Source organism: Xyrauchen texanus, chromosome 30, assembly GCF_025860055.1.
Source record: "Xyrauchen texanus isolate HMW12.3.18 chromosome 30, RBS_HiC_50CHRs, whole genome shotgun sequence".
NCBI lineage: Eukaryota > Metazoa > Chordata > Actinopteri > Cypriniformes > Catostomidae > Xyrauchen > Xyrauchen texanus.
Window position 1 is genome coordinate 1,499,987 of NC_068305.1, and position 23,023 is coordinate 1,523,009.

Sequence of the window (23,023 nt, forward strand, 5' to 3'; positions counted from 1 at the left end):
AGGGCGACTGCACTGTATTAAGGAGAGGATGACCGGGGCCATGTATTGCGAGATTTTGGGGAACAACCTCCTTCCCTCAGTTAGAGCATTGAAGATGGGTCGAGGCTGGGTCTTCCAACATGACAATGACCCGAAGCACACAGCCAGGATAACCAAGGAGTGGCTCTGTAAGAAGCATATCAAGGTTCTGGTGTGGCCTAGCCAGTCTCCAGACCTAAACCCAATAAAGAATCTTTGGAGGGAGCTCAAACTCCGTGTTTCTCAGCGACAGCCCAGAAACCTGACTGATCTAGAGAAGATCTGTGTGGAGGAGTGGGCCAAAATCCCTCCTGCAGTGTGTGCAAACCTGGTGAAAAACTACAGGAAACATTTGACCTCTGTAATTGCAAACAAAGGCTACTGTACCAAATATTAACATTGATTTTCTCAGGTGGTCAAATACTTATTTGCAGCTGTATCATACAAATAAATAGTAAAAAAATCATACATTGTGATTTCTGGATTTTGTTTTTTAGATTATGTCTCTCACAGTGGACATGCACCTACGATGACAATTTCAGACCCCTCCATGATTTCTAAGTGGGAGAACTTTCAAAATAGCAGGGTGTTCAAATACTTATTTTCCTCACTGTATTATTATTATTATCATCATCAGTAGGCCTATTATCATTACTAGCCTATTGCTATAATTGGGAATTGGCACCAGACCTCTTATATTAATTTATGCTTTATTATTGTTATTACTAGGCTAATAGTAGGCATCATCTGCATTTTTACAGAAGCTTGCTGGTAGGTGATGTTAATGTGAGACCTGAGCCTGCTTTGCCTTGCAAAGATCCTCAATTCTTGGCTCAATGTTTGATAAACATAGCCTCAAATCATCCTCGATTTGTGCACGATTACGAATTTCGTTTTGAGTGCAGTCATTTTTGAGAATCCTGCCTCACACAAATATGTCGACGCGAAAGGAAGGAGAATCTTCAAGGCGACGTCACAGAGTTCAGGGTATTCCTGCATCAATGCTGCCCAGAATGACGAAAGAGGGCAGGAGCTAAAGAGTTCCTTCAGTCTACTGTCACTCTTCAGCTCAATAAGCTGTTCCTGCATATCAATTGATAGCTCGTTTGCTGTGCACACAAACGGATCTCGAACCCACGCAAAAGAGCGATAATCCTCTTTAAAGTACGTCGCAAATTGTTTTCTCATTGCTGACAGGTGCTCAGACACTGATTGAAATAGGGAGGAGAAATCGTGTGACGTGCCTGCATCAGTGATTAAAGGCTTGTTCAACTTCATGCAGCTCTGCGCAGACCGATCGGCGGCTGACTTGAAGCAGTGCATGCCGGTTAGAAATTTTGTCCGACTTGATACAGCGCCGAAGTCACGTGACTGTGACGTATGCCATCAAAGTACCGCAAGAGCGATTCGAGAGTAGCCGGAGGACTCAGCCAGCGCAGCTTCTCAAGAGCAGCTGCACAGGTTCTGATGACGACACAACTGATCCACAATTGGCCGGATTCACTGACAACACCGATGACGTGCGTTTCAAGTTTATTGCGACTTTTTTTTAAAACAGTTCAATACCTTTTTATGTCGTCTTTATCTTAAAAATCATATTTATTATTGTTTTACTGTATTTACTTTATTGTTAATAAAGGGTTTGTGTATGTTTATTTTGCATGACTTTCTTTTCATACAGACCTTTTACAGTATTCAGCTGCATAACCTATTCAAATGAGCATTTTTAATAACTCAAATGTTAATCTTAAAAACAGACAATCTAATGTGGTCATAAATGTATGCTCCTGTACAAATGACGCATAATACATTGTTCTTCCATTTGTTCATGGTTCTTCATATTCTCTAGTTTATTTTGCTGTGGTCATACTTCACCTGCATGTGGTTAACAAACTGCTAACAACTTGCTATATCTTCAACTTACCAACAGTACAACATTCTGTTCACTTTCAAAGAGTTGGTCTAAATCACAATATAAATCCAACAGAATTGTGGTTTTCTGTATATGAAAATGAATGGTGTTTTGTCTCAAATGTTAAAAAGAGCTCATCTGGAGGGTACTGTAAATCCTGTTGCTGAAACCTTTTTTTTTATAGGTTACTTTTATGATTTTGTATTAGCAGGAACACCCATGTCAAACTGCTAAAGTATATATCCAATATGTTATCTTGTTTTGGAAGACCCCCTTCCAAAACACCACTTACATACACACACACACACACACACACACACACACACACATCTCAAAAGTGTGTTAATACCATGGTCCATGGTTAATACATAAAGTTACTTAATCACTAAATCATGAAAACAATGGAAATCACTGCTAATTAATGTTGAGCCAAAACTGAAAGTTGACTTAAAAGGGTAATTGCATTTGTTGCTAACTATTAGTAATAATGAATGGAACTGGTGTTGGCTATGGTCCCATGGTTCCTTAGGATATATAAAGAACCTGCACTACCCTATGTAACACACAACAAAATGGACAACGTAACCATTAATGTGTTAGACAGCAAAGGTAATGTTGTCATGCTAACAGTTTCCAATGACATCGCTGAAAGGATGAAGAATGGTAAGGAAACCGCATAACTGTGAAATAATTACAAGGCACCAATGATTTGTGCATGTGTTTTATTTATCATTTATTCCCCCAGATCAAATGTTCCTTTCTTCTGTCATGGAGCAAGTATCAGCAATTGATTACAAAAGCCACCCATTACATCAGTAACATATTGCAAAGACTTTAGACTTTCGATACAGTATTTTTATTCAACATATAATTAGCAGATTCTAGGTATAGTAATTTTAAAACTAAATTGATAATGTGTAATTTGTTTAAATAGATACTTCTTACATTTAACCATTTAACTCACCTTCGTTGCTCATTGTGCCCAATGTCATGCAAAAATAATGGAATTTCTATCCCTTCCAGCTCGTCTGCGATAAAGCAAGCAAACACCACGTGATCTGCCATGCAGCAAACTACGGGAGCCACAACGTGTCCGGCTTCATATCTCCGTTAGCAGATCCTCCCCGCCTGCACGCGGCAGCTCTCGCAGATCGGTTACATCCAGCAGCAGCCGATGTCGAACACACCTAAAGTCTGCAAGGCTGGGGAACATGTCGCAGTTCCCTCGACTGATGTGGCCCTGCCAGAGGTCTAGTTTTTGTGTGAAGGCGTGCACTTTGTCTGCAAGGAGCAAAATATGAGTTTCGTGGCCTTGCAAAGACAGGTTGAAATCAAACAAATGAGCGCCGTTTTCTAAAGTCTATGAGCGCAGCACACAAACTGCAGACTACAAACTACACAAACTCAACTAAATTGACATACTGCAGTTAAATTTCAAAATGTGGTATTTTTATATTTATAACATTTGAATACAGTTCAGCAACATACATCACACGACCTGACGACCAAGAGAGCTGACAATTGACCATCACTTAATTTACCATCACCTCACAAATGTGACACTGATTTCATATGACAGTTCAACAAACAAGTTAATAATATTAAGTCACTTACATTTTAGACGAAATAATGACTGTTTTGGTCTATTTTAGCAGCGAAAATGGATCAGATGAATCCAAACAAAGATCACAGCATAGCCATAGCGCATCTCACAGCAATACTCAATCGTGTTTTGAATGATTCAGTGTTGTGAACGAATCGCTTGAGTCAAATATTCAATGACCCATTCACAAACATCTGTCTCATTCTTGATGAATCGGCCGTTTGAACGAATAGTTTGAATGAACGACTCAATGACTCGCTTAATGAAACCGCTTATGCTTATCACCTGCATTTGCGCTCACTATCGACAAACCAATCAAATTTGTTTTTTTTTTTAAATCAGTCCAAACACATTTTAATTTTTATTCAGGAGTTATGTATATACAAAACTATAACTTTTTATGACAGTAGTTTAGTGATAAAAAAATGTGCCCCAAAATTTTTTTTTTCCCAGTTGTTTTTCCCTTCCATCGTAGCCTACTGGCGGCCCCCCCGGGAGAGTGTACGCCCCACCGGTTGAGAACCACTGGCATAGTAAAACTAACGTAACGCCTATTTAAAATATCTTTGCCTTATAGCCAATCAAGAAGGCTCAGTGGGCGAGTATGACAACATGATTAATATTCATTAGGCATGCCTTCACCGTAGTAGGTTTGGCATTTCGACGCCGAAGGGGCGGAGTTGAAAGTGGCTGATTATTCATGTCGTTAGGAAAGAGTCGTGCGGCAGCGGCAGTTCCTCCCGAAGTTACATCGAAACGTCCATAATAATGCGGTGCTCACCATGAGTGGACAACAGGACGAGCAGAGTGTTGTTTTAACCGCCTACATCAGCAACAGTGAAGCTTTACCGGCCATCAACTGTAAGGAGCAAGCGGGGTTTTCGGGTCCGAGGTGAGGGATCGCATAAACGCGACTTTGCTTATTACAAAGGGCAATGTGCACTATTTATAGTAACTGTATCATAGGGATGTGTCTCAAAGCCTTGTTCTGATGCCTCAAAAGTTTGGCAGCTGACGCGGATTTGAGACTCAGCCAGGTCTTCAGTGCAAAGTGCTTTTCTGTCTCTAGGAGGGGTTTCGTGGGAATATCGTCAAACTGGAGATTTTTACCTAACACTTCTGTGTTTACAACCTCTGGATGTTATAACAACTGATGGTTGGAGTATTTTTAATGTGCATGTGGAAGAATCTGCAGTAGTTCTGCTTTCGAGAGATCATGTAGAAATAAGCCTGTAGTAGATTGTTTTAAAGTCTAAATATGTGGTGCCACTGCTACTTCCGGCTGTTAGTAGTAGACCGATATATTGGTATATTGATATATTAATTAATTAAAGTAGCCTTTGCTGCATGTGATCTCCAAATGGGGGCGGAATCACCAAAAGAAGGCGGGTGACTCCATAATGGGGCGGGGTATACCAAGAAGGGGTTGGGCGAACTCTATAAGTGGGTGACACTTCTACACATGGTTAGGGAAAGGGTTTGGAGCTTCCTCCTTTTTAGAGCTACCGCCCCTTATTGGAGCTCTGCCTGCATCTGTATCCTTCTCAATAAATCAAACAATATTTGGCCATTTTTAGATTTTCTGCATTGGCCAATCAAGGACACAATAACTTTTCCTTGATGCATTTTAACCTACAATCTTTCAATGGCCAGAACTTTAGCCGCCAGACTACATTCCCTAGTTTGTATTAAAACTGGGGCTATCAATTGATTTACATTTTAATCAAATTAATTATGTGAAATTCTGATTAATTAATGGAATTAAAGAATTCAGTATAAATCATACATAATAATTAAAATAATAAAAAATATAACATTTAGGACCTAAAATTCTAATAACGCAGATATTCAGATTGAAAAATACTATTGTGGGAGATGAGTAAAGCATTAAGACAAAACAAAAAGTGGCTTTAATTAGAAGTCAAAATATTGTTTGTTTTATTCCCATTTCATTCAACAAGCCAACAGTTGACTACAATTAATTTTGCAGTTGAGTTTCTCAATCTGTCCTGTTCTCTCAGGATGTGTTTTTGCATCCCCTCTGCACTATTTTTAATGGTCGGCCTATGTACATGTGCATCAGGATCCTTTTGGTTTTGGAGCATTTCACTGTTTTCATCATCATTTTAATGCTGCGCTTTAGCGATGTGCTTCGTCAAAGCATTTTTAGCAAGTCAGTCCATTTGGCGCCATCTTTGGAAAGTTCTCGAGCAGCTATTTTTCTTTGTAAACAAGCAGCATGAGTGCAACTTGAATAGCAAAGACCGAAATCTCCAAAACAGTTGGTCAAGATTACGATCAAAGAACATATTTCAAATCAGCAGTACAATCTGACAATACTGTTATCCTAAAATTGTGCTTCTTTACCTCAGATTACGCTAAAAAAGCTTTTTCCCTGCTTGTCTTGCTAATGCGCACATGTGTGTTTTCATTGAATGACAGGTGATGTCTGTATCTAAAAGCTGATAGGCTCTTTTACCTGTAAGGCAGGACTTCCTTTTCAACAGTCTTTGGGTGTTACTATTTCTCCCATTAATTTTTATACCAGTGGTCCATCTCTGGTAAATAGCAGGGATGTGCACGAGTAACCGAGTAATCAAGTACTTGTTCTGCACTAGCTACTGGCAATAAATGTCAACATAGCATTGATTACGATTTTCATAAACTCATTGAATTTGAGTGTATATAGTTTTACAGTTTATTGCATTTTGCCATCGTTTAATCACACACTGTTTCACTGGCAGAATGAAAGAAATCAGGAGGTGACATGGACAGTCTTCCACAAACTTTACACAACCAGCAGAGAGAAGAAAGATACCGGGAAAATGCTGCTTTAACTTTCTTTGCACCAAAACTGCATCTTGTTTCATCTTGGCAAAATAATAAATGCATTATTCTCTCCGTTCTTGTCAGAGAGCATTCTCTCTTTCTTAGCAGTGTGTAGTAAACAGACACGCAGATCAGGCATTCAGCACGGCTTCTTTAACATTGCCTTTGGAAATAAATAAAGGCATCATCGGAGGTTATGCATGTACACCTGAATGGAGGTTTACATGGAGACAAGAAAGACTGCATAGTCACGATCTCGGTAAAGAAAGAAGCCGATTTTATCTCAGTCTCTTCAATATAAAAACACACAGCAACAAGTGAATGATGTACTTACTCTTACTATAAATGCTGACGTTAGAAAATTATCTGACATTGGCACATAATTCTGCTGTACATCCTGTGGTTGTATGATAGTTTATAAGCCCAGATCACTAACTCTGGTATTATAGCCTTCTAGATATTTGCACTGCCAGCGGAACTCCCACACATTCGCCAGAAATGCAGCCGCATTGCAAAATAAGGTGGATATTACAAGGCAATACTTTTAATATTTTGATTCTCATTGAAATCGACTCTTATTACTATTCAGTTCTTGTTAGTGTCATGCAAACCAACAGATGAGAATCTGCTTTTATTGGTGGAAAGATAATGCAAACTCTGAAGATGATCAGACCAGAATGTGTTAAATCTCCGAACACCAGCAGAGTGCATTTTATAAAGATAACTTTCCCCACTTGTTTTTCTGAATAATAACATCTGAAATGATAGAAAGAGTTTATATCAGTGCATATTTATTCATGTATATAGTTCATTTAATTTTTTTCCCAAAAGATAAGCAACGCTTTTTGCAGTTATGTTAAGTTGAAACCTTTCTTAGTAACGTTTGTGAATTAAACTCAAAATAAATTGAGTAATCAGGTACTTGTTTTTACTTGAAAACACCCATCCCTAGTAAATAGTCTCTGGCTTTGTCCAGCTGTCAAGAATGCCTCCTGCTTGTGAGGTTTGTTGAGGCGCGCTGACTGCCCCCTGCTGACACACCTCGTAAAACACAAACTTGCATGTACTTTATGCTTGGATTGCTATGATGGTTGGAAAATAAATTTCTTTAATAAGTACTGGTCAGGAGGCATGACTGATTATGTAAAGTTTTTAAAGCGTTTGTTTTTATAAAGTAAATTGCACTAAATGAACACATTAAATCGACAGCTCTAGTTAAAACTAGACATTGGGTTTTAAACATCTGGGCTGGCAAGTGAAAGGTTGCAGGTGCAAATCTCGCAAATGTGGATCCATGAGCTTTCATCAAAAAAAATTTTTTTGCATACAGATGCCTGCAGATGACTATAACTTGTAGCTATTAGCTTGAGAACTCAATGGGATCACAGCATGAAGCCTTACCTAGTCCAAGTTCAAATGTTATAACAATACCATAAAAAATGAATATTTTACACATGTTTTTCTAAGGGTACACCCAGGCGTTTTACAAAAGTGCCTTTTGGATACTCCAAAAGGACCCTTTGGTAACCTAGGACAAAAAGGCTACTACTTTTGAACTAGGGCTGCATCTAACGATTATTTTTGATGTTGATTAATCTATCGATTATTTCTTCGATTAGTCGACTAATCTAACGATTATTTTTCCGATTAATCTAATGCATATTTTTGGGATTAGCCGATTTATTAGCCGATTGCAAACTTTCCAATAAATAATAAGTACAACTTCTACATTAGTATTTCAAACTTTTATTAATTCATTTTCTGACATTTGTTTTGTATCTGTCAATATTCAAATAAACAATAAATAAATAAATAAATAAATACACTACAGGCTACTGTTAACATGTAAATATAACGTTATTGTTTGTTTTTAAAGTCTACATTAGAGACATGCGCGGGACGGATTTCTCCCTTAATAATTCCTAAAAAGCGGACATCTCTGTTATTATCAATGAAACTGACTGCACAATGAATCTTTCATTATATCGATTTGCCAGTATGCAGAATTCAGCACTGCACAAAAGTCCATTTTGAGCGGTGAGGAGATTCCATCTTAAATGCTTCTGATTGGCCATTGCGTTCAGAAAATGAACACATATGTCTGTGATTGGCTACATTGTTAATCGCTGCAAACATGTATACATAGACCCCGGCCTGTAAATCGTTCTATCTATTTTGTTTTAGTTGTTCTTGTTGCTTTTGTGCAATTTATTTGTTTTGAGATGTTCAATTTATAGATTTCTATTTTGCGGGAGTCCCGCGAATCGTTTTATTCTCCCGCAACCAGCACACACACGAGTGCATTACCGCCCGCGCCCGCACTCGGCCATCAGATCCCGTGCCGCACTCTGTTGTGTTGGGTCCCGCGGGAGTGCATGTCTCTAGTCTACATGTGCATACACAACTTTTAAAAACGGGCAATTTAAATGCACTGAAGGCTTCGTTGACAGATTTAAGTTGAAGTTATAAATGAAAGTCCATTTTATTGTCGCCGAATGGGCCAATAAATTACATCTGCACCGTTAGCAATTAACACTATTAACTAGCACACAAGCTGTAATAGCTGAAAAAAGTAGGTATGACCGCAACAACAACTCCAAAAACTCACTGTAATAAAGCCTACTACTTACCCAGCTGGCTCGTCGTTTTGAGTTCGCAGAGTCACAGGATGTTTCCTTTTAAGATGCTCGTTCATAGCAGTTGTGCTGCCATGGTATGACATTTCCGCTTTGCATAGTGAACAAAGCACCTTTCTGTTCGGCTGTAGTTTAAAGTATTCCCATACTTTGGATGATCGTGGTTGTCATTTTCACCATGAGCTGGAGCAGAAGCCGCCATTACTCGATATTTAAACGTAAATAATGAATGTGACGCGTCGCCGCATTTCATTCGTGTCGACGTATTTTCATAGTCGACGTAATCGATGACGTCGACGCGTCGTTGCGGCCCTATTTTGAACGCTTCAACGTAGAGTCATAATTTTGTGCTCTAATGAAAGATGACACGTAGAGCTATCATATTCCATATCCAGATCCACTATTAGTTTTGCTGACACAGAGTAACTGATGCATAAACACATTAGAGTTCCTTTTCCCTTCTTGAAACTAAATGTTGTGCATATAAAAGAGTCAAAACTAGTGCTATGGTGGACAATTTGTTTATATAAAAAATACACAACAAACTATTTACATGAATTTTTACACAAAGTATTTACAAACCATTATAAAATTGTACATGTTTCTAGCAACATGCCAGTCATTGTAGCAGTCACATTTGGGTACAAAGCACAAAGGCACATCACAGTAAGAGTACTTCACTGGTGTCTTTGCATGACACTGCCTGCACTTCAGACGACCAGCGGTGCAAGATTTGGTGATGTGCAACGGCCTGTGATGTGCTCTTCGTGGAGCAGGAGATACGGGTCTGGCTGTGGAGTGAGACCCCAACTCTGCCAGCTCCTCAGCAAGGGTCTCTCTGAAAGCCCTCCTCTCTTGATGAGGTGCTGTCCTGCGGCTCCACTTTATGTGGCCCGCATCCGGCTCCCAATCGCTATCTTATTCAGTGAGAATAAATAAATGTAATTTACAAAGCTAGACACAACTTTTCCATCTTTTCTGTATTCTATATATATATATATATATATATATATATATATATATATATATATATATATTAGTTTTCTTTTCGACTGTGTAAATATGTATTATTGTATGTATATTTACTGTAAATACTGTATACTTTGCCAATGTACTATGGAACAAATAGATGGGTCTACACCTCCCCCCATGAATTCAGCATTGTAACAAATAGATGGGCCTACCCCTCCCCCACATCCCCGCATTGTAACAAATAGACTCTCAAACACAACATATATTCTTATTTTCAACTTATATTTGATTTATTTATATATGTATTTCGCGTCCATTTATATATATATATATATATATATATAAATACATATTTACAGTAAATATACAAAACATCTATATAGCATGTCAATAGATCTGAAACAAACAATGAACTAAAACCTCACACACACACAAACAAATACAAAAAACACGCACAAACGGTTCAAACACTCACTGAGGAAACACACGACAAAGGGTAATTACAAAATGTGTATTCATTATTCAAACTAAAGCTTATTTATGCGGAATATACAGTATATATGTTATGAAACACAAGAAAATACTTACTTGTCCAGAGCAATGTCTCATCTCTCCATAAACATTTCCTCTGCCTCCGAATTATCCGTATTGTTTTCAGAAATTTCATCTCCAAACTCATCATTTCCACAGTAAATGCCTTCTTATATCACATCCTGGGGTGAAAATCCTGTTTTTCGCTTCCGTTTCACCATATTTAAATCGCCAAATGTGTAAACAGTTCCAAAACAACACTCCAATGGTTTTACGCACAGATGCACGACACACTCGGTAATGGCAAGGCAATTACAGAACGCACACACATTACAGAACCGTGCTCTAATCTTCCCACTAAAGCCGCATATCACTGTTTTCAGAATTTCATTGGATATACGATGCCTCAGTCATTTCCACTCTTCGATGTAATTGGTTTGATCAGTAAACAAAGGAAAGTGGGTATGCCCTTACATTCGACACAGACTGTGGTTGGGTATTGAAGGCTTTGGACAGGACATGGAAGCTCCTATTGGGTCAAATGAGGTGTCAATCAAAAGGTCAGAGTGCGTGCTTCCATTTTGATACCGGATATAGGAAATGTTTACATCTGAACTGAAGTTATTACCGATAATATGTGAAAGTTTAGGTACAGCTGCCAGGTGCTTTGAAATGATGCAACAAGAGTCGGTGGATATTTATTGATGTAATAATGTGATTTGGACTAAACATTTTACTTGATTTGATCATTTGGACATTTGACAATGAAACAACACCTTTTTTGTCGGGAAGTTATGGATCAGTGGAATACTATGATGCTTCATAGGTGAGTTGCCTAAACTTTGTTATTGGTTGTTTATATGTTGGTGGTCTGACAAAGATATAGATTGTACCTGCTGTTGTGATTGTATCTTAAAATGGTTTATATCAATAGAAAATCAAGAAATTTAGCTTTCCAAAGATATGTGGCATGTGTACCAATGTAACACACAGCAGTTTTGTTTATCGCATACTTTTATTTTGTACATTTAAGGGCCTATCCGCGGGCTGTGAATTCTATCATGTTAAACCCAAAATTTAATACAGTTTTTAATGCAATGAAAGTGGATGGTGATTTATACCGGCCATCATTGGAATGCTCCCAGGCAGCTATTTTTATGTAAACAAGCGGCATAAAAGTGCAGCTCCAATCTACTTGAATCAGGAAAGACTGAAATCTACAAAACAGTTGGTCAAGATCAGAGGTAGGCCTATATATCGATCTAACCGATTAATCTAGTGCCTAGTTGCTTTTTGGAACTATCGGTTATCGGCAAAAGTGTATGCGATAGATGCGAAAGTTTTTTACTATTCTTTTTTCATTTCTCTTTATTCCTCTTTGGCAGGTGCTGGAGGATGCTGCAGTATAACAGTGGCCTTTAGAGGTGAAATAAAAGCAGCTCTAAATATCACTAAGAAAGCATATTTGCTGTGATCTATATTCATCTATATTTTGTATCCTCATTGCCATGCATATTTTTTTTGAGTACCTACATAAAAGTGTTCCATATTAAAGGTGCACTCATTAAAAAAGTTTTACTTTTAAATAAATAAATTGTAATTTTAAAACATGTATAAATGTTCATGAGCACTCCCATAAGCTGAGGACTCTAGTCATATCAGTTACCTTATAAAAGCTGTTTTATTCTACATGGAGAGGGTCCCCTCATGGGGGCTGCCATTTTAAAATCACATGATCAGCTGAATACTACTAGCTTAATCTCAGTAACCGTCTTGTTATTGGACATTTTCCCTCTTGGATTAATTGAATCGTGGCTGATTGTGAATTGTGAATTTAAACAGTGGCATCTGTAATTTAAAACTATTGATTTTGAATGATGCTGCATCCACACCATTAGGTGTCACTGTAAGTCTAAGATGACATGAGCAACAAGTTACGGAGTGCACCTTTAAAGTGAGGGCATGCATAGAAAAATGCAACCATATGGAAACCTTCCCTGTCAGAACATAATAAACCTTATTCCTTATGAAATCTCATCTGATGTAATTCATATACAGTATATACCTAAAGGATTATTAGGAACACCTGTTCAATTTCTCATTAATGCAATTATCTAATCAACCAATCACATGGCAGTTGCTTCAATGCATTTAGGGGTGTGGTCCTGGTCAAGACAATCTCCTGAACTCCAAACTGAATGTCAGAATGGGAAAGAAAGGTGATTTAAGCAATTTTGAGCGTGGCATGGTTGTTGGTGCCAGACGGGCCGGTCTGAGTATTTCACAATCTGCTCAGTTACTGGGATTTTCACGCACAACCATTTCTAGGGTTTACAAAGAATGGTGTGAAAAGGGAAAAACATCCAGTATGCGGCAGTCCTGTGGGCGAAAATGCCTTGTTGAGGCTAGAGGTCAGAGGAGAATGGGCTGACTGATTCAAGCTGATAGAAGAGCAACTTTGCCTGAAATAACCACTCGTTACAACCGAGGTATGCAGCAAAGCATTTGTGAAGCCACAACACGCACAACCTTGAGGCGGATGGGCTACAACAGCAGAAGACCCCACCGGGTACCACTCATCTCCACTACAAATAGGAAAAAGAGGCTACAATTTTCAAGAGCTCACCAAAATTGGACAGTTGAAGACTGGAAAAATGTTGCCTGGTCTGATGAGTCTCGATTTCTGTTGAGACATTCAGATGGTAGAGTCAGAATTTGGCGTAAACAGAATGAGAATATGGATCCATCATGCCTTGTTACCACTGTGCAGGCTGGTGGTGGTGGTGTAATGGTGTGGGGGATGTTTTCTTGGCACACTTTAGGCCCCTTAGTGCCAATTGGGCATCGTTTAAATGCCACAGCCTACCTGAGCATTGTTTCTGACCATGTCCATCCCTTTATGGCCACCATGTACCCATCCTCTGATGGCTACTTCCAGCAGGATAATGCACCATGTCACAAAGCTCGAATCATTTCAAATTGGTTTCTTGAACATGACAATGAGTTCACTGTACTAAAATGGCCCCCACAGTCACCAGATCTCAACCCAATAGAGCATCTTTGGGTGACTCCAGTCAGGTCTCCTAAGCAACCAAATTGGCTCGGTTGCTAGTGAGGGTAGAGTCACATGGGGTAACCTCCTCGTGGTCACTATAATGTGGTTCTCGCTCTCGCTGGGGCGTGTTGGGAGTTGTGCGTGGATGCCGCGGAGAATAGCGTGAAGCCTCCACATGCGCTATGTCTCCACGGTAACGCGCTCAACAAGCCACGTGATAAAATGCATGGATTGAACGTCTCGGAGGCAACTGAAATTAGTCCTCTGCCACACAGATTGAGAAAAGGGGAGAGAAAAAAATAAAAAGAATATTCCACTTGTGTAGGTCAGTTCAATGTAAGTGAAGGGGTGCCAAAATTTTGACTTTTCAAAAAGCACATAAAAGGCAGCATAAAAGTAATCCATTTGACTCCAGTGATTAGTCTAGATATGCAGAATTGATATAATAGGTGTGGATGAGAAACAGATAAATATTTAAATATAAAATAAGCTGTACAATAACGTTTTGTGGACGCATAAGAACAGAGTTTTGCTGTGAGATATGTGGAAGGATGTGTGTTGCTTTTGTGTTTTGAGAGTGTGTGTTTGTGGTTGATAGTTTAACCTGTACTGGCATGGCAAACATCGCTTGACTTTCCACCTTGTGTGGCCGTCCCATTACATAATGAATATTTAATTGACGGTGGCCTGTAGGTTTTGAAGTCATTGTGAGTGATGGACGTTGGACACTCAGCAGGGTCCTTGCAGATTGAATGTCATTTAGTAACAGCTGGTGTGAGTGGAACTATTTTAAATGTATCCTCAGAGACATCTCTTTTACTGGATTTATGATGCTATTAACTCATTCAGCAGTGCACACACAATACAGAATCAACAAATGCTATCATAGCCTGGCTGTTATCACTTTTCCATTGACATAGTACACACATCTTGTGCAGATCTATTCCTGGTCTGTGAAATTCACTTAACATAATAAAAACTGAGATTATGGAAAAATCTGAGACCGCATTGACAATCTGGGATTTACAGTCCTATTTAAACCTGGAAATAAACATAAAGTTAAAAGATTTTGAAAAATTTAAACAAAGAAAAGATATGATCTAAAATATATGACCTATTTCTAGGTCACTAATTACATGTAAACACACTTGCGACATTGTGCATGTTAACTCCTTTGTACAGATATTCAAATTTTCTTGCTACCATTAAAGCACATATGATGTTCTTTGGAAAATTCTCAAATCATGCTGGACAACATGGAGGAAATTGTTATGCTGATACTATCAATTGTAATGGAAAAGGTTGTATTAAATTAGATAAAATGTTTTTAGGATAGCAAAAATGTATAATAAATGAAAATACATGTATAATGTAATGTAATGTAAAAGTTTTGGTAAAAACATGTAATAAACAAATAAAACTAAGATGATATATATTTATATATATTAAATCAACAGCCCTAATGTATATATATTTGTAGATTACAATCTCATAATTTTTCATAGTTAATCGGGATTAATCTCAGATTTTAAAAGTAGTGAAATTTTACTCTCTATATATATATACTTCTTTCCTGTCATAAAGTGTTTACAGTTGAAGTCTTACATAGTCATTAAAGCCATTAAAATAATTTTTTTTACAATTCCACAGATTTCATATGAGCAAACTATAGTTTTGGCAAGTCGTTTAGGACATCTACTTTGTGCATGACAATTAATTTTCCAACAATTGTTTACAGAAGGATTGTTTTACTTTTAATTGACTATATCACAATTCCAGTGGGTCAGAAATTACACTAAATTAACTGAGTCTTAAAGCAGCTTGGAAAATTCCAGAAAATGATGTCAATCCTTTAAGCAGCTAGCCAAAAAGCTTCTGATTGGAGGTGTACCTGTGGATGTATTTTAAGGCCTACATTCAAACTCAGTGACTCTTTGCTTGACATGGTGGGGAAATCAAAAGAAATCAGCCAAGACCACCGGAAAAAAATTGTGGATCCCCACAAGTCTGTTTCATTCTTGAGTGCAATTTTCAAATGTCTGAAGGTACCACGTTCATCTTTACAAACAATAGTACGCAAGTATAAACACCATGGAACCATGCAGCCATCATACCGCTCAGGAAGGAGATGCATTCTGTCTCCTAGAGATTAATGTAGTTTGGTGCGAAAAGTGCAAATCAATCCCAGAACAACAGTAAAGGACCTTGTGAAGATGCTGGAGGAAACGGGTAGACAAGTATCTATATCCACAGTAAAACAAGTCTATATCGACATAACCTGAAAGGCTGCTCAGCAAGGAAGAAGCCACTGCTCCAAAACGTACATATTTACCGACATTTGTTTCATCTGGTCTGATGAAACAAAATTTTTACTATTTGGCCATAAATGGCCATCGTTATTTTTGGAGGAAAAAGGGTGAGCCTTGCAAGTCGAAGAACACCATCCCAACCATGAAGCATGAGATTCATCATGTTGTGGGGGTGTTTTGCTGCAAGTGGGACTGGTGCACTTCACAAAATAGATGACATCATGAGGAAGGAAAGTTATGTGGATATATTGAAGCAACATCTCAAGACATCAGCCATCGCTAATGGGTATTCCAAATGGACAATGACCCCCAAACCTACCTCCAAATTTGTGGCAAAATGGTCCATCACAAAGCCCTGACCTTAATCCGATGGGCAGAACTGGAAAAGCATGTGTGAGCAAGGAGGCCTATAAACCTGACTCGGGTTCTGTCTGGAGGAATGGGACAAAATTCCAGCAACTTATTGTGCGAAGCTTGTGGAAGGCTGCCACAAATGTTTGACCGAAATTAAACAATTTAAAGGCAATGCTGCCAAATACTTACAAAGTGAATGTAAACTTCTGACCCACTGGGAATGTGATGAAAGAAATAAAAGCTGAAATAAATCATTCTCTCTACTATTATTATGACATTTCACATTCTTAAAATAAAGTAGTGATCCTAACTGAACAACCCAGATAGCAATAAGTCGGCGGTCCGCTGGCGGTGCGCCGGCGGCAGTAGAAGCGGCAGAATGGCGATATCGCAAACACGTTTGACGGCGGTCCGCCGGTGGCAGCTGCTTTTTAAAAGCGGCAGTCGCCTTCCTACCGCCTTCGTTCCGCGGATGGCCCGCCGCCGCTATATCGAAGGTGGACCGTCGGAGGCAAACGCTTTTTTCGAGCGATCTGCCGCCGCTTATTGTGTATGTATGTATGTGTATATATATATATATATATATATATATATATATATATATATATATATATATATATATATATAAGCATGCAGTTTATCAAGAATAATGATTGATCAAACCAGACAAATTTCCATTTGGCGTTTTAATTCCACATTTCAAAGTACAGTAACTGTCATTGAAACAAGATGTCAGATCACTGAAATATAAATAACAGAAAAATACAAACATTATATATATATATACACACACACACACACACACACACACACACACACACACACACACACACACACACAAAAGAGCATGCAGGTTTCCAATTTCTTTTTTTTTTTTAAAACACTATTGTAACACAATAATTGTTAATAATATAAAGAGGTCAGCTCTGGGATGAAAAGAATTACCAGTAAACACAAGCAATGAGGATATTTGGTACCAAAGAAAGTGCAGGATACCAAATAAATTGAGGTATAACATCATATTTACAAGTCATTTCTAACAATAGGTTAAGTGGTAATAATTTAGAATAAAGCTCTGGAGTAGAATATACCATCATAACTGCAATGCTGACCTGTGGCACAAGGATTTACAAGCTATATTTAACAATAGAATAACAGTTAAGCACTGTGATGGAATGAAAGTAGAATTTTTGGTACTAGTTAATGTGCAATATGAAGTATCAGAGGCATGAAATAGGATTTACAAACTATAATAGAATTGTTAAGCACTGACGGAATGAAATAAGCCAATCCTAAAGTCACGGTAAGTAGAATATTTGATACCAGATAATGTGCAAATATCAAGTATTAGATGTATAATCTAGGATTTACAAGCTATATTTAAAAATAGAATAGTTAAGCTGTAACTGTAACAATGAAATAAGCAGCAAATTGTATATGAAATAATTGAGATCTTTGGTATCAAGGAATGTGCAGGATAACAGGTATAATATACATTTTGACATTCAACTTACACATGACAACAAGTGGGAATAAATATAATTAACAGCAGAAAATCTGGCTGTAGAGAACACAGCCAATCAGAATGTCTGGAGAGGTTGGGGACTGTGTGGCGTAGTGGGCTAAGAATCACCGGTTTTCCCCGACCTCCAGAATGAGGCAGTGCAAATTGGCATATCTTCAGTGATTCCTCGTGCGCCTGTATAAAAGGACAAACCGTCCCATATTCATCCAAGGAGCTGCCCTCAAAGCAGGGTCACGAGAGAAAAAAAATAAAATAAAAAAAGAGCAATTTCCACAGTGAACAGTGTGGATTGGGTGAGTGTAGTCTGACACTTTTAGCAGGCTTTTTTAGGGGTCTTGATGTTACTGACTGCAGGATAAAGAAAGGGTTCCAGTTGTCAGTGATGCTGGGGTGTCAGTAGTCAGCCTAGGTTTAAGGGGTCGGCCGTGGGTCCCTCTCAGCTGTGCGGCGCCTTTTTCCACCTTCATGTTCAGATGCTCCTTTCAGGTAACGCGTAACGTTAACCTGGATCGCCTCATCAGTGGCATCCTGGGTTGCCGGGTTCTTCCGGATGGCTCCTGTAGAAAATAAAGATCTGTCATTCCATTTGAATGGCATAAGGTCATACACATGTACTTAAATATAAAAAAAAAAATCCAACTTACTTTGAACAATGGTCTTCAGGAACATGTCTCTAAAACATGCTTTATCCCCTACACCAGTCCAGGTTGTATTGATGGAAAGGTGATTAGAGAAGATACTCTGAAGCATTCACACACGGTTGTCTTTAGGTCCCTCCCACATTTGATTGCCAAAAACCGAAGCTGAAAATACAAAAAAAAACATGTTACAAATTACATTTCTCTGAAGCTTCTCATAAATTTAAAATGTGACAGGCTGTGGATTCAGACTGTAGAATATGCAGTGTACGATCTTAATTTTACTTTTTAGATTACCCTATGGCGTTATAAAACGAAATCGGCACACTTACAAATCGTTGCTGGAGCTCTTTATCCTGCCTCAAACTGTTGTCAAGCAACGCCAAATCTTCCTGGGTGTCTAGGGGGGAGTAACAGATCCCCTGGCAGGGATAACTCTCCAACAGACACATTGGCACTGAAATGTTGCAGCATAGCATTTTGTCGTCCATGCTACGCACAACATCGCCAAACTCCAAGACGTTGCAGCATTAGGGTTTGATCTGCACCTACAGGGGTTCCCAGAATAAAAGAATAAAGTAGTCAGTCCTGGTCCTTCAACTACTAAACTATGACATTTATATCTAGGTCTACTACATGTACAGGTGGCCCCAGTGGGAATTAAACCAACAACCACAGGTGTTGTTTGCAAGTTGTACCCGATTGCCCAGTGCGAGCAAATGTCTTCAACATTGTCCCAACTTGCTTCACCTGCTCTTGAAGTGAGCCGCTGTCATCTGGGAAGTAACAATATATTGATTAGCAATACACTAAATATAATAGTAATATAATATAACCACAATTATCATACCAGTAACTTTCCCTGTAATTTCTGTCCACAGTATGTTATGCATGGCATACAAGTTCATAATGAAGAACACTTATGATAACATCAATTTAATTTTTTTTCTTTGAAGCAGAATATTTGTTTGTAAAAGGGGAGGAAAAAGAAAATGAAATATTGGTATACAGATTTTGGTTGATATATCATACTGTACAGTGAAATGTGCTATTGTTATATCCCTACTCACCTGAAGGACGGATAGATCAGGCAAATCTCCAGTCAGGCCTTTGTAGAGTGTGTGCTCCTGCATATCCACAGGTATTTTAATTCAAGCATGCAACATATTGTAATAAATCTACAATATTCAGCCTTTACCTTACACCCTAGGTTGTTGCCCTACACTTTTATTATATTAAATACTTATTTATATAGCTTGCTCACTGTATAATCATGATAGCCTAATACTTATAACACAAGATTGCATCTTAAACGAATGACTGAGTTGAAAACATGAATAAGAACCCATTTTACACAGAGGGGACCAGCTAGGGAAAATTACCTGCATACAATAACTGTTTTCATTTGATTTGAGTTACATTAAACATGAATAACCTTAGCCGAGTCCCCAGGAACATCGGGCTATTAAAGTAACAAGCCTGTAACTGCGGTCTTATTAATTCTAGCTTCACCATACACTCAAACTGTGAGGTTTATCTGTTTTCCTCGTGGACCTGTAGCACAATGCCTTGACAGTGACTTCACCTGTGCCCTGATCTTTATTAGAAACTGAGAAGACCAAGTTAATATAATTGATATCACAATTATCACAAAAATTAACAAACAGTCTGCTTTAAAACTAAGAAAAAACAAGCTTCTATACTAACGTTACATTAAAAATGAACACGTGGCAAACTAGCTTAGCCGCTATCTGCCGGCACACCACATTCGATTAAAATACTTACCCTTGTAGTTGTGCAGATAACTCGATATGTAGAGTTTAAAGCCCTTGTCCCTCTTGCTTGTCGGAGCAGGGGACCAGGCATCAACAATGCGATGAACATCGCTGACGCGTATTTTCTGAAGATTCTGGAGACATCGAGTAAAAACCGACACTTTGGGCGACGCGCAAGTAAACCGGAATCAGATATGGCGACAGCGGAACTTCACTGTTCAGTTTTTGTCATGTGTTTTAGCAATACATTTTTAACATTTATAATGCGTTTAGATTTTTTTTATTGCCTTTACAGGGACTTTAACCCTTTCTTAAACATTTGTACAGGTCATAATTGCAAAACCTGTAAAAGGTAAAATAACAAAAAAAATCGAGGTTGGAAAAAATGTAGACATAAACGAAATTTCTGCGCAACTGTGAAACCAGAGGATAATTTCGCTTTTTCATTGAGTTTATCCTTCACGTCAAAACAGGGATTTTCATGTTTATGATAGATATCACCATGGTTGCAAATTAATAAAAAAAATTAAAGTATACCCGAGATTTTGGCCATGTTGCAGATGTCTTTCACTGTTCACTGATAGTCAGGCATTCAGTGAAAAGTCTAACTTCATCAATTTATTCTGCTAAATTGTTCATACCATGAATTAAATATCTATTTTAAAACCTAATCAGAATCATAAAGATATTTATTGCCAAGTAAGTTTTACAAAAGGAATTCTTTTTGGTTTATTGGTGCATGTCTCAAATGCGTAGCAATCAAAGAAATGTAAACAATTTTCAAGTGCATAAAATAATTCAATATATTTTACAAATATTACTGTATAATCGCTTCAGAGTTTCAAAGTAATTTAAATGTCATTTCCTAAACCTTACCTTATCATGGAATCAAGAGTCAAGCCTCTGTTATAAACCCTAATGGCTTTGGAGCAAAAAATAATAATAGCCAACATGGCTGGTCGATTTTGAGAGTAGAAATCCTTGCATTTCAAAGCAGCTTGCCGCCAGCCGCCCGCCGTCGATCAGCCGGAGGCAAACGCCAGAGAAAATGAAGCGGGTGGCCCGCATGTCACAAGAAATGGGAGTGACGAATTCGGCGGCAAACGCTTCATCCCCGCCAGTGGGACGCACCTATAGCCGACAGCTTAGGGACGGCGGCAAAAAGAAGCCGTCCGGATATTTTTTGCTATCTGGGAAAGAGAGGGAATGTTTTCTATGATTAAATCTCAGGAATTGTGAAAAACTGAGTTTAAATGTATTTGGCTAAAGTGTATGTAAACTTCTGACTTCAACTGTATTCGTTCTTTGGAAAGAACAGTACGATTGAACAAAAAAATACAGCATGTAACAAAAAATGCTAATTCACTAAAATCGCTCCAGTTCGAGTAACATTAAACATTTCTCAAAGTCTAAGTGGATGTTGAACGATTGAAAGAACTAGTATTCATTGTAATGTGTATTAAACCCTCATTTAATATTAATAAGTTGGAAGACTGTCTTTTCACTTTAGATATGGAATGCACATGATTTGTTTGGGTTAGGTAAGGTTAGGGTTAGGGCATCCAGCGCTGCATTGAACTCCATATGAAAAGCGTGTCTTGTACTGTCTAGTGATCATTAGCTGACACTTCAAAACTCTGCAGCAACGGGTACAAAGTTGAAATAATATTTGAGCGGAGTGTCAACAGGGAGAAATCTATCTACCCAGCGGGCTTGTAAGAATTGACAGTGTTATGTGGTAAAATGCTGACTTAAAAAAGATGCGTGAAGGACTAACAGTGTTTATAACTCACACAGAGCTGAATAAAACGTCAGAATCAATAATGACAAATCAGTACATGCCTTAATTGCAATTAAGAAAAATTAACACGTTAAACATTTTAAATTAATCGCATGCATTAACGCTGACAGCAGTTGTGTGTGTGTGTGTGTGTGTGTGTGTGTGTGTGTGTGTGTGTGTGTGTGTGTGTGTGTATGTATATATATATATATATATTTCACATACATGTATAATGATGGTAAATGGTCTGAACTTATAGCGCCTTTTTAACCTTATCAGTATTCAAAGCGCTTTACACTGTTGACTCATTCACACACACATTCATACACCAATGGTGGCAGAGCTGCCATGCAAGGTGCTAGCCTGCCATTGGGAGCAACTCAGGGTTCAGTGTCTTGCCCAAGGACACTTCGGCATGTGGAGTCGTGTGGGCCAGGATTTGAACCACCAACCCTGCGATTAGTGGCCAACCCGCTCTACCAACTGAGCCACAGCCGTATTTAAAAATACATAATATACTGTAGAAATGTCAAATGTATAAATATGTTGTGGGTTTCATGTACCTTTTTATAATTTGTGAATCAGGGTTTTGTTTGAAAGTAAATACTTTTTCTGCAGGAGTATTCTGAGATTTGTAAACTCTTAGATAGCAATGAGAGATAGCTAAACAATTTATCAGCGCAACCCAAAGTACAGATGTGCTAAAATAACTTGAACCCAACATTCACAGTCCTGTTGTCCATCCATTTAGAATAAGGAAGGACAAACGTCAAGCTTGGTGAATTATTTCACGCAAAAATGAAAATTCTGTCATCAGTCACTCACCCTCATGTTGTTCCAAACCTGTATGACTTTCTTGCATTCACGGAACACAAAATTAGATGTAATGGGAAGAATGTTCATGCTGCTCTTTTCCATACATAGACAGATTATTGATTATATGCTCTACACTATTGATGCTCTATTATTAGAGGCTGAATATCCTGTTTCACTTGAAAGTAAATGCATTGCAAATGGCATTTCATTTTGTCTTTCTTTAAATTGATTTAAACATGAATGTACATGTTCTTAGTTTTAGAAACAACA

The 23,023-nt window shown here is 38.2% G+C and overlaps 1 protein-coding gene and 1 long non-coding RNA gene across 2 annotated transcripts in view; one reads left to right on the top strand and one right to left on the bottom strand.

The window, feature by feature from the left end:
- Positions 1 to 4,248: 4,248 nt before the first annotated feature.
- LOC127624287 (rho GTPase-activating protein 18-like) overlaps positions 4,249 to 23,023 on the top strand; it is a 66,313-nt gene continuing 47,538 nt past the window's right edge. Inside the window, exon 1 of the mRNA XM_052099041.1 lies at positions 4,249 to 4,425. Within this exon, the coding sequence (XP_051955001.1) occupies positions 4,316 to 4,425 (110 nt within the window). The 5' untranslated portion in view covers positions 4,249 to 4,315. The remainder of the gene's footprint in view (positions 4,426 to 23,023) is intronic.
- LOC127624293 (uncharacterized) lies at positions 19,079 to 20,294 on the bottom strand. Its single transcript, XR_007968142.1, has 3 exons — positions 20,168 to 20,294; positions 19,453 to 19,509; positions 19,079 to 19,158 (listed from the first exon to the last, which is right to left on the bottom strand). It is a non-coding gene; the product is annotated as an uncharacterized LOC127624293 (long non-coding RNA).